Genomic DNA, 16,283 nt, shown 5'->3' with positions numbered 1-16,283 from the left:
AGTTTGGAAAGCATCTGAAATGAGGGCAAGGAGACCTCTCAAAATAATGCTCTCAGGAAAGATAGAGGCTGGTATGTTTGTATTGTGTATGTAATATACATCAGTAAGAAGAAAGCAGAGGAAACCCAGGGGTCTCAAGTGAAGTATTTCTTCACGTCTGAAAATTCAGGCAGCATAAAGCCAGAAATTATTACAGTGAATCAAGCAGCAGGGAGTATGCAGCAGTGAACACACATTAAGATGCTGATAAAGCACATCAGAGGGGCAAATATCAACAAGTAGAGCAAGGTACTTGAAAGATAGCAATCACAGTGACATCTGTGGTTCCATACAGAGGAGTAGCTCACAAACCAAAAATGGATAAATCAGGTTAGGGAGTTGCTGGATGCTGGTAGAACTGAATGAGATGAAGAGCAAGAACAGTACACAACACTTTTGACTTTAAGGAGAACATTGACTTTAACTAAGGGGAACAGAATCATACTCTGGGCTACGTCTGAAATAAAAGGAAATTATTTTTGGATGATATTGTCAATCCAAAAAAAAAAAAAACACCACACACACAAAAACCACCACAGTGTTCACATGGGAGAGATTCCTTCAGAATTACAGATGTCCACCCTGTCCTGCCTGAAATGTGAGACATATTTACAGAGGAAAATGTGCTTTTCTGCAAAGTGCTTGTCCACATTGTGTTTGTGTATAATTTATAGGAGAAACACAACAAAGTGACATTTTGAAAAGCATATTGCTTAAGATAGAAGTAACCCATGGAAACTGCTGATGCCAAATCAAACTAGGTTCCCGGTTCCCTCACACAGCAATAATTCCCATCCTTTTCCAGTCTGTAAGTGAACTTGCCTCAGATAGTGACTTTGGTCCTCCTTATGTAGGGCCAACAAACACAAGTAACTTTGAACATCCATTTGCCTGTCTTCCCTGAACAGAACTATCTGCTGGGGTTTGCATGTTTAGGCTAAGAGACAAGGACACAAACAGGAGTGTTTTCCCTTGCAAAAGAGTATGGCAAAAATGGTCTGAGATCTGGATTATTCCATTGGAAACAGACACTTCAATCAGAATATATGTTGGAAATCAATGAGCAATAAACTACGAATTCCTTGTCCATAAGGATTAGAGGCAGTGGAAACCAAAATAGTAAAACAGAAGCTCGTACGCTTGGTTTTAGTGAACAAGGTCTTAGTCTGGATAGCACTATGAGACAGAAGTAATTGCTGAAATTACCATTGAGAGCCACTGGTACGCTGCTGTGGAAAAGGAGGGTTGCTAACAGCGGCTGCCCACCGTTGGATTGGTGGCACAGCACTTCACACAGGGCCTTTCCTGCCCAGCCACGGGGATTTGCTTCCCAGGAAATACACATGCAAGCAGAGAGCTGGCCAGGGGCAGAGGCAGCGCAGCTTCACTGGCGACCATGCACTGGGACGAGGGGACCTGGGGCTCTGTCCTCCTGCTGCCACCGCAGGCCTTCCTGCCTCGCCACCCTGCCTCGCCCCTGGGATGCTCAAGCTCTGAGCACATAATGGCTGTGGGGATAGTGGCTACCTCGCTCATAAACAGGTGAGAAACATCACAAAGTTATCCGGTTACTACACCAAACTCCAGAAGGAAACAGCCAACCAATCCCAAAAACCGAACAAGTGACAGTGGAGTTGTTTATTTTCTCTAAGCGTTGGGGGTGCAACCGATGTGATTACATGAAAATGGACTAGGAGGAAGAAACCGTGTTTATGAGACAGGAAAACTCTGACTATCCTGGCAATTTCCTTTTCTCAAATTTGTTTCTAAGCTGTACCACTCTTTATATGAAATTATATGAAGGAGTTAACAGGTCTCGCTATTTATATTTGGTAGTATAAACATTGGCAATACACCAATGACGTGTGTATATATATTTCTCTCTATATGGGTATTAGATACAATTTAATAATGGATTTCAACACTATCAAGATACAGAAAGATGGCTAAATAAAATAACATGCAAAAATGACATTGTTAGAAACTACAGTATTTTGCAACATATTATAAACCCCAGTCTACACTGGTAATAAAGATGATGTTCTATGAAATATCATTTATAGGGTTCTATCAATTAATTTTTACTATGATAATATTATTTAATTGTAATAGCCTAGTGCTCTGAGTATGTTGTTATGGTGTCTGGAAAGATAAATAAGCTGCAGGTAAGAGCTACATTTCTTACCAGGATAGATGATCATGTAACTTTTCTGGCATCTGTGCTGCTCTGTGCTTCATGATGTTAACATGCACAAGATGCTTCTTGGTTCGCACTCCTTCAGTACTGAAAGGGTTCTTTCTTTTTTTTTTTTCTTTTTTTTTTTTTTTTTTAAAGAGTCAGTAAGATAGTGAGACCAGAAGTTGTGATGGCAAGTGGAGGCCCTTTTCTCTTCCTGGTGTTACTGGCTAGACAGCCAGTATTCATGTTTAAGATTAAATTTTCAACAGTGCATAGGGTTATACTTTTAAGTGCCTAGCATCCACATTTAGGTCAAATTTTTCAAGATGCCAGCAGTCTATTAGGCAGATACACACAGATCACATTTTATAATGTGCTAATGTATTTTGACACATTAGTTACTTATTTTAGGTCTTAGATGGGAACTTTAAAATCTGGTCTCGGTTGTGACTCCTGAGATCTTCTGCAACATTTAGGCCTGAAGGAACAATTTAGTCCTTACTTATCAGGCAGTTTCAAAAATCTGCTCACCTGCAACTCCCTGTTTAGTATTTCCTAATCAATACATGAAAGCATTTTCTAATATGGAAAAGATGAGGAGGTCACCTTTTATGTGCAGGAGTGTGCACGTGTGCACTTGTGTTCACCTGAAAGTATTTTGTAAATAGTTCACCTTCCCTTACACACAAGGAAGTAATTGGTACATGCATGTTTTGGAAACCATTCAAAGTTGATTTTCTGCGTGGGTAAACAAAGTGCTTGGTGGTGCCAGATTGCTTCATTTGGGCAGTGCAAGGGGGAACGCGGGGCAGCTGCATCCGGCAGCTTCAAGGAACTTGCTTCTGTGCACAGAAGGGAAGGAAAGCAGGAAGAAACCAGGGATACTGACAGGACAAGGACAACCCTGCAGTAAGAGGGACTTCCCCAGAGTCCAAGCATAAAAGGTGCATTAATTACTATTGAATCACTGCAGAGATTTAAAACTAACCTGATACATTCTTTATTAACTATTGAAACTACACCTGCACAGTGTTTAACGTACATAGGACTAAAACATCCATACGTTTGTGCTCTTATATATGTATTTAAACTTCACAGACACTACATGCACTCTGCTCGGGATCAAGGATAATATCCAAGGTTGATAGTTCTTGCATTTCTGAAAATTTAGAGGCGGACTGGCATTGGCCAACATCAGAATGAAACAGTTGAGAAGAGCCATCAGAAAATCGGCCTGAATACCAGCTCCTCGGCCCCGCCTTTCAGAAATCAACTGGCAGTATCGCCTCAGAAACTGCACTGCAGAAATAGACCCCATGGGCCAAAAGGCAGCAGTTGGGGTATTTTTAATGGTCATGGTAACTTAGATTTGCTGGCCAAAGCAAAGCTTGTGGTATTTATCTATACAAAATACAATCGATATTAAGACAATCTACAATTTCTTTTTCTGCTTCTATATACCAGCACTGAAAGCAGTGTGACACTGTATCATAAATCACTAACACAGATGCAGTGCCATAAAACCACCTTTGTCTGCTATGTACAGTAGAGTTAACCTGGGAATCTCACTAGACAGCATGGATATGGCTGAAACACCTAGGAGTCCTTAATATACTTTATCCATTCTTTCTACATCTACAAAAATGTTGCTGTATTTTAAACTGTAAAAATAAATAGTGGTAGTTTTTGAAGAAAATCTTGTAGCAACAAAATACAGTAAAATGTGAACTGCTAACTGATGAACTTCATAAAGGTATTTTACTTCCTTTTCTCAGGTATAGCTGCATGTACATTAATCAATTTCTTAGTTACGTAAAAACAAGCTATTTCTGGTTTTGTCTGTGAAAAAAATAAATTTGATTTTACTTTAATACTTTAATTTTAGCAGTATTTGTGAATTATAACACCAGTGGTCTTATATTCTTTGCTGGCCTGTAATTCTGCAGGTTGGTGTAGCCACAAAGTTTGATATCTGCTGCATGTACAACCTGGAGCTGAAATATTTAATGTCAGCAATCAAAACACTCTGCTAAGAGGGAAATCAAATGAGTGGTTTGCTTTGTGACTTCTCTGTGCAATAGTTTCTTTTAAAAGAGCCATTTTATTTCTTTTAAGATGAGGGAAGGAGATGTTTTCACTTAAATGTGCCCTGAGTTCTAGTATACTGACTTATATTTCTCTCTGGCATTATCCTTGTTGAAATTCCCAGTGAAGTTAATGAAGCTACAGATGATTTTGACACACTCTATGCACAATGTATGAGTAAACTTTTTTTTTTTTTTCGGCAGCAGTATATTTTATTATTACTTAACCACTGTATGCCTTTTGGCAAAAAAACAACACGTGAGTAATATCTAACACTGTATCTTTATATTCTAGCCCCTAAACCTTTTTATCAAGTAAGTACAAGTACAAAAATATTTCTAACTCAAATGGACTTTAATTTATAGAATTAAAAAAAATACAAGTAACTTCATAATTTAGACTCCCAGATAACTTTCTTGCTCTGCTCACAAAGAAAGAACAAACCTGAGGAAAATCTTTCTTGTGACTGCGAAGTGTCCTCAAGTGTATATTTATGATAGTAAAAAAAAATAAACTCTCAATTAAAAAATAATGTTGGGCTTTGAGGGGTGTTTCAGCTTTTTGCTCTTCTGGAAATAAAATAATATTCTAAAACTAAGGACAGAGTTATTGGGGTGGAGAACACTTTACAAAGAAACTAATAAGCATTTTGACTTTGCATGTTTTTGAATTACATTTCCAATTAAAAATGCAGAGTGCTAAATCACATTACAAAGACAAATAGGAAAGTACAACTTCATTGTTGAAAACAATTTCCCTCCTATCAATCTGAGGATTCATGCATCAATATTGTAGATGAACTGTTAATTACAAAATCAATTAAAAAATTATTTCTAAAAACAGTCACGCGTCCTGGCTCTCAGGGGGGCAATTTGGGCAGAAGGTCTCATCTCACTAGGACCGCGCCAAATCACAAGTCGTCATCCACAAGTAAGCAAAAGCAATCTGGTTTTTCATTTTTCAGCGCGGCTGAGCCCAGCCTGAGATTGATCGTCACATATGGCCCCAGAAAACAAACTGTCAATACCTTGAATGCTGCAGAATTTGAACAAATAGCCGTCCGCCCATTCAAGCCACTCATTGCATCCCATTTAACAGATTTTATTGACAGTTTCCTTCTTGTAATTAAAGGGAAAACTACTGGCCAGCAACCAAGATAAAGTTCAAAGATAGGGTCAAAACAAAAGCAGATGGAGGGGCACGGTGTGACTGTCAATGGAACATAGCATCAGAGCACGTTATTGACACACAGGTATCTAATGATCGGCACGTCATTAAAGAGGGATCTATCGTGAACTTTATGCAAATGCTAAAAGGGACTTAAGACCACAATAAAGCATTAAGGAGACACAAAAGGAAAAACAACAAAGCACAACCGATTTTTACTTATCTGACTGTATTCACTGCTTCAGCACTTTTAAATTCAAATGCAGGAAAAAAAATTCTTCCTGAGATTTTTAACCCTTTCTGCACAGGTAATAGATAAATGTAGAGGATCCATAAGGTAAGGTGGGGTCCTGGTGAGACTAATAAAGAATTTCCTCCCCCCTCCCATCTCCTGAATTCACCCTATCAAATAAATCATCAGTAGCTGCATTTAAAGAGGACGCATATAGCATATTCTCAATGCATCCTTCCTGCTCATTTTAACTGTGATGATTAGACTTGTCTGGATTATGGAATGGATTTAGGAGAACAACATCCATATTCATTTGAAAGGATCTTTGCCTGTAAAATACTCTCCAAATCATACAGTGCATTACCCTCCACTCCCTTAGGATCATATTCCCCAATTACTTGGAACCAGAAAACCCTTCCTAGTTTGAACTGTTTTGTTTGTTGCCTGTTAGACTAAGGGTTGATTAGCAATTTCTTCTTCTAAACCCATATTTAAAACAAGCACGCAGAAAGTATTACAGAGAAAAGTGATATATTAAAAATGTAGCAACCATTGTGCCACTGTGCCAACCTGAATTAGCAAGTGCTATAGCTTTGAGGGTGACAAACTCTTCTTTCTCCAACTTCATGCTCTTGTATTTCTTTACCAGCTGCAGTATGGCATTGTTAAGGTCAAGAAGGCCTGCCAATTTGGACTGGTCTTCATCCATAATATAATCTTCAGCATATACGAGCTCATCTTCAAACGAAAGTGACCGGTATACAACACCGAGAATCAAAATCTCCATCCAAGCACTCTGCAGAAGGCTCATCTGGTCAGCTAGAGACAAAGTGGAGAATCCTGAATAGGAAAAAAAAAAAAAAAACAGGAAAAAATACTAAGCACATTTGGATTTGTCATAAACCTGCTCCTCTACTTGATTTGTTTTTATATACGTTGTAATAAAACATGTATGTACTCTATTATTCTCCCTTCTGCTTTTGTGCCTTTCATCCCCATTTTACTATAGGAATCTCTTGCCTCTGTTCATCGCTACTTTACACCAAGAAGGACAATTTAGGAGGGATTTTTTTTTTCATTTTGAAAGGGATGATTTGGTGTTTTAATAGAATTAATGTGATTAACACAAAGAGGAAAATTCTCTTTGAACTTTAACCTCAGGGGAAAGAGAAGTAACCCACTCTCCTCCGAGAAGACGTTTATTACTTCTGCAATGGCTCCTGCCTCTACCACACTTGTTGAAGTAATGGGACGGCATATTACAGTGCCAACTGAACAGCAGTCACACCATCGCTTTTCTGAGGACAAGCAAAAATTTAATAAATGCCTCTTAATGAATTTAACTTTTGCTTTCCTATTTTTTTCTTTTCCCCTGCTGTCTTTCCTAATAGGATCACAGGGGGCAAACATCTTTACTGCCTTACCTTTTCAGCCTCTTGTTTACAGTACCTGCTAATTTATGATATCAAACTGCTAATATCCCAATCACATTAGGAGCTACAGAACAACATGGGAGAGGAAGTGATTTCCTGGCCTGTTGGTGAAATGCAGCAGTTTGCCAGTTGGCACCAGCAACCACAAGTACTTAATAAAATCATCAAAGGGGATTAGTCAAGCCTTTCTTAAAGGGTCTTAAGACATGTCTGAGGCTTTCATTTAGTTGTTTATGGAGCTGCTCACATGTTCTTTGACAGGGTTCCTTCTGTATGAACATTCTTTTTGCTGTTCAATTACACTTAAATGCATTTTTCTGTTTTGAAAGTCAAGAGTTACAGTCAAATAGTAAGAGATCATAAACTAGCAAATCTGCAAGGCATCTACTCCAAACAAGATTTTCTCTATAAGCACTAAGCAACAGAAGTAATACAATAAAAAAGACAAGCCCACATCCAAACCACCAGGCATCCATAAAAATGAAATATAAAACAGGCTGTATGCTTGCTCTCTCTTATTTCCTCCCCCTTCTTATTTGTTTTCATTTTCTCATACTGTCTTTTGAGTCTTGTGATAGAACTGTAGCTCTCTGCCTTCAAAAAAAAAAACAAGACCTGAGCCAACACCACCACGAAACCCTTGAGGAGGTGACAATGGAAAATAACACATCTGTGATTAAAATAAATAAGAGGGAAATGGAGAAGAAATAATCGTTTGGAAGGTTATAAGGAGGAATTCATGATTTCAATTAGCTTCAACATTTCTGTTCCTTCCTGTCTTTCAAGAACCAGTTTTTCTGCAGCAGCAGATGGACAGAGAACGTAGCCTGCAGCACTGTCCTGTGACAGCCCTATTCTCCCTCCCAGACATTGCTGTTAGTAAATAGATTTACACATTCTCCAATCTCCACACATCTTTCTGCCGAATAATTAAAAGCAGGATGATTAGTTTATTGAGTGGAAGGAGGAACTTTTTTATTGAGGTCCATCCACGATTTTATCAGGGCCAGCACTTTTACGGTTGTCATGAGGGTGCAGGCATCCAATTTTTCTTATCTGCCTGATTAATACAAACGCTGTTTCAGGACGCATTAATTAACAGATACAAATCTACGTTCTCATGGAAGGATCAATACAGAGAAGAAAAGAGGCATCAATGTGAATTTAGTGCTGATGATGGAGAAGGCACTCTATTGACATTTACGTGCATAGAAACTTTAAAGTTGCAGTGGAGCCCTTTTGTCCCTGTGATTTACAAATTAACAATTTTTCAGGTATAACAATGTTTCACACACTTCTGAAGAGTTTAATTAAGCAAAAAGCAATAAAATCAGTTTTGATTAAAAAAAAAGTTTAACTTGAAATTTCTATTTTTTTTTTCTTGAACACTCCCTACTTCCTTCCTTTATTTACTTATCTATTTTGGTACTTTTTTTTTTTAATAAATACTGCTATGTTTCAATAACACTTATTGTCCCATAGCCAAAGGAAATTACATATGCCCTGTGAGAGGGAGAAATGGGATTTTGCCTACAATTTATTGTTCTGCACTCTTGAAAAATCTCCTTTCTGGTGTAGAAAATATACTAATTGTTATATGATGCACAAAAAATCAAAGGACTTTTTTTACATTATAGAAAAACTGGCAAATATAAACCACACTGTTCTGCTCTCCAATAATAAATCAAATAAACATGATTATTTTCTCCCTGATGGAAGTAACTTTCCCTTGAAAGCATGCTCAGTGAAAGCATGTTTTAACTTTTACAGGCATCCCTTGTGGGAATATAAAGCCACATCATGTTATAATTAATCTGTCTGTTTTGTTCTGATTTTTCAGAAAATGCGAAAGCATCCTGCGTGTCTCTTGTATCCCACCAGTGCCCTTTTAATAGATGTTCAGCAAGTCACAGTTAACAGAACAGATTACATAGCCATAGACATGTTTACATAGAGGGATTCATTTTTAACTGTTTCATGAAGGTTGTGCTTACTCCGTGCCAAACTTTGCTCTGATCCTCTCTGCTTTTGTTATACGGATCCCCTAGACCAACCACATTTGGTGACAAATGGACATTTCCTATTTCAAAATGTAACTATTTGAAAACAAGTCTCCAGATCACCCATGAATACACTGCCAGCTTTCTGCACCAGCCACAGCCTTCCCAGTCTCAGCTCTAAGCTCTCTCCGAACAGCCCCGAGATGCTGCCCACGGTGGGCTTTTGAACTTTGTCATGCCTTGTCTGGCTCCTTAATCCCGAAGAGCCTTGCCACTCAGAGTTTTCAATGTAGCACTGCACAATGGCTTTTTAAAACACCACATTGTGCACCTTTTTCCCCCTTCGCACACACCATGGTGGCGACAACTTTGATCTCTGCCCGCCTCCCTCCCCACGTCAATGCCATTTAATGTATCGCAGGCATTTGCTCGCAGAATGGCTCTGTACCTTGACCTGCAGTTAAACAGCGTGTTTGTCTGCAGTACGGCGCGTTCTGAATAAACCAGATGACAGTCTGGAATAACGTCATCTGGAAGGACTGAAAGGCTTCTCAAGAGTCAGGTACCCCTGAGGTAATAAGCTTGAAGGAAGCATGTTTTGTGCCAACCCTCCTGCCATCTTCTACTAGACGCTCATGTGCTTGACAATGATGCCATGGGCACTTGTCACAATTTTTTTTTCCCTTTTTGCCTAGCAAACTGATGCACTTTGCAGTCAACTTACAAAAAAGGCTAAGCATTTGAAAGTGTGAAGGGCAAAAAATATCTGACGGCTAGTCTTCAAAAATACACTTTCATTTCAGAAAGCATAAATGTTTATTTCCTGAGCTGAGTGTTGACAGAAATAGGCTGCAGTGCAGGCATATGAATTTAACCCCTGGTAGGCATTCTTTTCAGCACGGTTTTACGTGGCTGCATGCAAGCATTGTAAATCTACAGGGTGTCTCGTAATATCACTTAACAATAGCATTGATTTGCTGGTTACAGATTGTCTTCCTTCCTTTTTTTCTTTCTTTCTCCTCCTTTCAGGGACTGTAGTGTTTCTTCGGCTAAAAATAGATACTTTTCTACAAACAGCATATCACACTCAAATTGTAATTATGCTGTAATGACTCACTGAGATCACCGAGTGTGCATTGAGAAAAGGTTGATTGAGCAACTGAACATATGCTTGCTTTTCTCCTTTCACATACCAGTAAACCCAAAGCTCCAAGGAAGCAGAAATAAATAGGTAGAAAGGCCTCGGCATGTTTATTAGGGGAGAGGACGGGGCGAGCGGGATCTGCGCAGCGCTCTGTGCTTGCAGCCGGCGAGGCAGGCACCGAGAGAGCGCCGCCTCGCAGTCGGGGCTGACGAAGCCACAAGCTCCTCAGCTCCCAGCACTCGCACCGCTTGCTCTCTGCTCCACGCCGCTCCCAGCTCCATGCTAAGCAGGGGAAATCTTTTGTATTCCTGAAGACCCTTTCCTCTGCTTCATTAAGATGGACTTCATGGACACTAACTCACTAGGGGCTACAGTGAAGCAGCTGCAGATGGTCAAGTGCCAAAGTAAGATCTGTAGCTTACACACAGCACTGTGAGAACTACTTGACAAAAAAAAAAAAAAAAAAAGAGAGACAGTGGCTGGACGTATTCCTACCTTTATTTCCAGCCTTGAGCATTTGAGGCGATGCCTGAAGCAGGCTACTCTAGCTCGAGTAGTTTCACTTTGCAGGGAATGAGCTTTGCCTCCTCTCTGTTATGTGCGCAGAAATCACAATGTTTGATCAAACCAGGAATGAAATTGCTGGCAAATCTGGGAGTTGCTTGAGTTTTCTGATAATCACCTCCCATTTATTTCACCATTTGTTTTTGTGACTGTTTGTTTTAAGAGCAGAATATTTCTTTTGCTTGCCCTGGTTTGTACTTCAAATATCTTCATTTACATTTTCTATAATCAAAGCTCTGCTTGAAAATGACATGTTCACTAGTGTGTTGCAGATTCAATATATTTACACAGTTGAAATACCAGAGCTGGATTTTCAAATTATTTACACTTAATTTTGATAGATTAACATCCTTCTAAATGTTTTATGGGTACTGATGTTTCCAGTGCAATTTCCTTACTTCAAAAATGATGTAGAGTCATCACTGCCAGAAGAACAAACTGATACTGCAAACACTTTAAAAACAAACAAACAAACAAAAACAAACAAAAAACCCCACTACTTTTAGCCTAGAATACTTCATAGACAGAGTGGGGCCTCACAGTCAAACAATAAGCAGTGGGCCAAATGCTTTCTCCTGACTACACAGGAGTGAACATAAAGACACCCCACTTCATTTCAAGAGTAGCCACAGGCCCAGGATGCTCTTGGACATGCCGCGGTCCCAGGGCTGCCCAGTGGTCCTGCCACGTGCTTGGCACTTGCCCAGACTCATCACACAGCTTCAGCTAACCTCCAGGGATGTACACAAAGGCTGGTGAAATTTCAGCACCGAAATTCCTGCTAGGGCTGCATACGGTGTTCTAGACGTGATCAAGGTATTTGCTGAAGGAAACCTTCATAGCCTGTCACTTAAAATTAGTCTCTTCCTTCTGCAGAAACCCAGGGAAGAGGATGGCATGATTCACTTTTTTAGGGTGCCTCTAGAGCTGGATCTCCCACATAAATCTAAATTAAGAGAACCTTTTTATTATATCAATACAACACAAAATTGATTTAATTGTATTTCAACATACTCTGTTATAAAAATATATAACAAGACTCACACACTTTTCAGCTGTTATGGAAACTATTAAACAGACGGAGAGTGCTCTGACTAATCACCAAACATATTTCACAGATTATGGATGAAATTTAGTTCTTGGTGAAAACTGGAACAGAAACAGATACACTTCATTATGCCAGAGTGGACCTGTTATTTCTTTTTTTTCTTTTTCTTCTTTTTTTTTTTCATACACATTTGCTCATGGAGCCCTTGGTCAAAGGACTAATAATTGCATGTGATGCCACAGCAAGCTGAAATGTAAGCATGACTGAGGATTTTCATGTGCAAGGTGTCAGATCATGAAATAGAAAGACCAAACTTGAAAGTCAAAGACAGGTACCAAAGCACAAACTCAAACATGAAACACAGCCAAAGACTCAACTTAGGCTGTTTGTTGGATTCAGCTTCCAAGCTACTTACAATTGATGTGCCACAATTAAAGTTACGTTTAGCAACTAGTCTCACCCCACAGCTTTCTGCACAGAGGACAAGTGAAACCACATCATTTTCCCAGCGATGCTTTGCTATACAGCACGTCCTCCTGCCCCTGTAGCAGAGCACCGAAAGAAGTGCCGGGACTCTGCTGCACACCAGGAGTGCCGGCTGCCATCTGCGAGCTGGGCGTGCGCCCACCTGGGAGATCACGTTTTGTATGTGGAAGTGCCCAAAAATCCCTCTGACTCTGCTACAAGAAAGAAAAACACATTCAGTGCACGCTGGGGTGTCTGCAGCCAACGGACCCGGTGTGCTTTCTCACTTTTTATTTAAGGATGCTTATATTCTAACTCTTGCTGTCCAAGTTCTTATAAATATATATATACATATTTTTAACAGGAAAAAAGCCTATGACAAGCGCTTTTTCACTAACACCTAACTGCATAACGGGAAATGCCACACAGAGCAGTAAGAAAACCGGGGCTTTTATCCTGACGCTACTTTCATTTCACTGAAACAACAGCAGAGAGGTGGCACGGCAATAAAAATGCATTCACGCTGCATGTCCCTCTCAATCTATTAAGAACAATGGATTCTCACTAAGCAAATATTCACTTGTCAGAAGTATTTGCAACACTGGATTCATTCAGCAGGAGTAAGTAAGTGAAGTTCACAGCAATTTAAAAGCAGCAAATTAGACATATACAAACAGTGAAGATGCTGCTTGCCTAGCGTGACCTTTCACTCGAGGTATACCAAAAAGTGTTAATGTAATTTAAATACCAGTTAGAAATATTTCTCTTTTGTCTTTTACCCTGTGAAACCTTACATAGTAAGATTAAATAGAACAACTTAAGCTTGTCATTTCTACACAGGGTAGAACGCGTATAGTGAGATGTAACTCACTGTACTTCCAACTGATTTCAGCACTTGAAGCTGAGATCTCTCTAACCAGCCAAATATTACTAGGCAGCTCCTTTAAAATTTCTTTTTGCTAGTTACAGTACAAGTTCTTACAAGCTTCTTCTTTAGCAATAGTACTGGATATGAGCTGGAAAACGCCAGTGATTAAGACTTTCTCTCTGACTTCATGTTAGCACTTCCAGTTGCTAATACTCTGCAGTGAAGCATTAAGGATGAAAAAACCTGGTCAGTCACCCTTGCTTCAGGACAGACTTGGTGAGACCTGCGTGTATGGGATATTTCCTAACAGCATTTCTGGAAACAGATGGTTTGAAGTATTGCACACACTATTTCCATTATTTTTAATTTCATACCTTATTCCGGTATTTGCTAAGAAAAAGGAAAATGTAAAACAATAGATTTAAACAGATTCATAATTAATTAATAATTAATTTTCCCTTTCTTCTGGTTTTACCACTGGAATTTCTACAATTTTAAATAGCATTACTGCAAATTCATACCAACCTTATATTAAAAAGGAACCAGGCCAAACACTTCTACTCTGATTATCATCACCGGATACTCCAAGAACAGATTAATAGTAAACTCTTTTTTTCCTTTTTTTTTTTTTTTTTCCCTGTATGTTAGACAATTAGTACTTGGAAATCCTCATGTTTTACCTCTCTGTAGTGACTTTTTAAATTCTAAGATATGGACAATCAAGGAATTTTAGAATTAGCATAGCAGTCCGATGTGACCCAAGGTAGCTGTAGGTCCCCCTGAGGACAGCAGTACCGACTCGCAGATTCTAGAGGGTAACCTTTCTAATGCACTGCATGTATGATTTGATCTGATTATTTGAAGTTAACTCTTGCAGTTCTTTACATTGTAACCTTTGAACAAGGTTTGGGTAGACTATGGCTTTTTTTGGGTCTTCCTATTGAAGAAAGTAGAAGCAGATGACATGGTGTGCTCCTAAAACCAGCTTTGCTCTTACACTTGAAAAGTTTGTGTCCAGGGTACATCATTATTTATATATTTATTTATTTTACATGTCTGACATATTTTGAGATACCACCGGCGTGCCCAGACATTTGTAAAGGAGAAAACATAGCAAGATTATATTTATGACCCTGATGGTTTTTTTTTTTTTTTTTTTTTTGTGTGAGTCTACATTAGAAAAAAAAGCCCAACAATATTCTCAACATAAGTATGAATTTCACACAAATTTTCCTTCAATCTATTCTGGACGTATATATTTGAGTATAGACACACTAAAGCCAGCCTTGTGGGTGAAAAAATAAAAATAAAAAACTATACTGACATTAATAAAGTAACTGTGGATGAAAAATGAAAATTATCCTGTGTGTTATGCTGTAAGTAGATCCTTCAATGAATTCAGCTAGCAGAAGTTAAACTTTTTAATCAAACATAATTAAACAACTAAAAAGGCTGCCCTTTTCCCTTCTTTTTTTTTTTACTGAGACAAACAAACAAAAAGAATGTGGATTTTAGAGAAGAATGTAACTAAATTAATAACAACAAACAACATTACTTCAGGTACTGCTCACTTCAGTCTTTGTACACATCAGCTTCTGAGCAACAACAAGCACAGACTGAGTACCGAGAAATTTGGAGCTCAAGCTCCTTCAGCCTGCTGCACTTCAAAGCCAAGTTTGTTTCATTATTATTATTTTTCCACAGAAAGGACAGATTTCTTGCACATTCAATATATGCTGCCTTTTATTAATAACCTCCATGGGTCTGCTTTGAGAGCGCTTTTGCTCGACGAGTGCTAGGTCATTACTGTTTGCCTTTTGCTCCCCCAGGGATGCTCCCAGTCGTTTGCTCGCTGAGAGCGGTGGCAATCCTTGCTGCCTCCATCAGGCAAAGCCAGGTTTCCAGGAATTCCCCAATCATGTTAATAATATGAATCCAACACAGGAATGTATTAGCATAGAGAGACAAGCGTGCCTGCGACCCAATCAACGTATCCGCGTTAACCCTGTGTGCTGAGCTAGCTGGGATCTGTTTCCATAGCTGAAGCAAAACCTTCAGGTGGAAAAATTTCTGGTAAACGTATCCTTTCACTCCCAAGCAGGAAAAACACCTCTCAAAACATCTTCCTTCTTCTTCCCAATTTTTAAAACTTTTCTACTGGTTGGTTGATGTTCTGAATGTGCTGCAGGTGCCAAAACATTCCAGTGCTGTTTATGTACTCCCTGCTTTTGGGGCACAAATCGGCATGCATTTGTTCTCCTACGTGGATGTGAAATTTTTCGTTTACCTAGCTGAATATATAGGTACCGTTACGAACATCTCTGGGGGCTGTGTCTTAAGTCTACAACAGTCCACACACACACACAAAAAAAAAAAAAGAGAGAAAAAGAAAAAAAAAAAGGAAGCTGCCTGATTCTAATACACCTAATTAGCCATCGGCAGACTCTTAATTGCATACATTAGGATGATTCCATAGTGGAGATTAATTCTAAATATACCCAAGCAGCTGGTTAAGATGCCATGGATTACAGTGTGGACTGTACTTTTCCACTTAATTAGATATCAAAATTAAGCAGCAACAAGCATTTTGACATAACGGGGATCAAGCCGCCGCTTGGCATCCCAGAGCTGCACTAAAGTGACCGCTAAACAGAGCCGCACAGATGGAGAGATATTAAATGCCGCACTGGAAAGTAATTTCAAATAATAAAATATCAATATTTACATTTTAATTACCCCTACTGAGAGCCGCTCTGTCATTTTCACTATTGCCGACGCAGCAAGGGGTAGTGGAATGACATTGCGGCTCTGACTGCAATGACTATTTTGTTTCCATTAAAGAATGACAAGTGTTTTAGAGGCAGTGACACCCAGTGTGTGAACAAGAATGACAGCAGATCAGAAAATTCCTATTAAGGGAATAAATGACTCAACAAGAGAATTTACTTCAAGCAGCCAGCTCCTCCTTCAAACACATAATCCTTTCTAAATTTCCTGCAGAAAGTTTATTATTAGAGGTGCCCAGGGGAAACCTTAGCTTCTCATAAAATATTTAGACT

General features: G+C 39.1%; 1 protein-coding gene across 5 annotated transcripts in view; it reads right to left on the bottom strand.

The window, feature by feature from the left end:
• Nucleotides 1-16,283, bottom strand: part of ESRRG (estrogen related receptor gamma) — a 383,447-nt gene that overhangs the window by 7,827 nt on the left and 359,337 nt on the right. For all 5 annotated transcript variants that reach the window (XM_035558432.2, XM_035558423.2, XM_050709700.1 and 2 more), the window contains one exon: nucleotides 6,273-6,542. In XM_035558432.2, coding sequence (XP_035414325.1) covers nucleotides 6,273-6,542 — 270 coding nt within the window. The remainder of the gene's footprint in view (nucleotides 1-6,272; nucleotides 6,543-16,283) is intronic.

Source organism: Cygnus atratus, chromosome 3 (assembly GCF_013377495.2).
Source record: "Cygnus atratus isolate AKBS03 ecotype Queensland, Australia chromosome 3, CAtr_DNAZoo_HiC_assembly, whole genome shotgun sequence".
Taxonomy (NCBI): domain Eukaryota; kingdom Metazoa; phylum Chordata; class Aves; order Anseriformes; family Anatidae; genus Cygnus; species Cygnus atratus.
The sequence above is the reverse complement of the archived record's forward strand: the minus strand, read 5'-3'. Positions and strand labels throughout refer to the sequence as shown.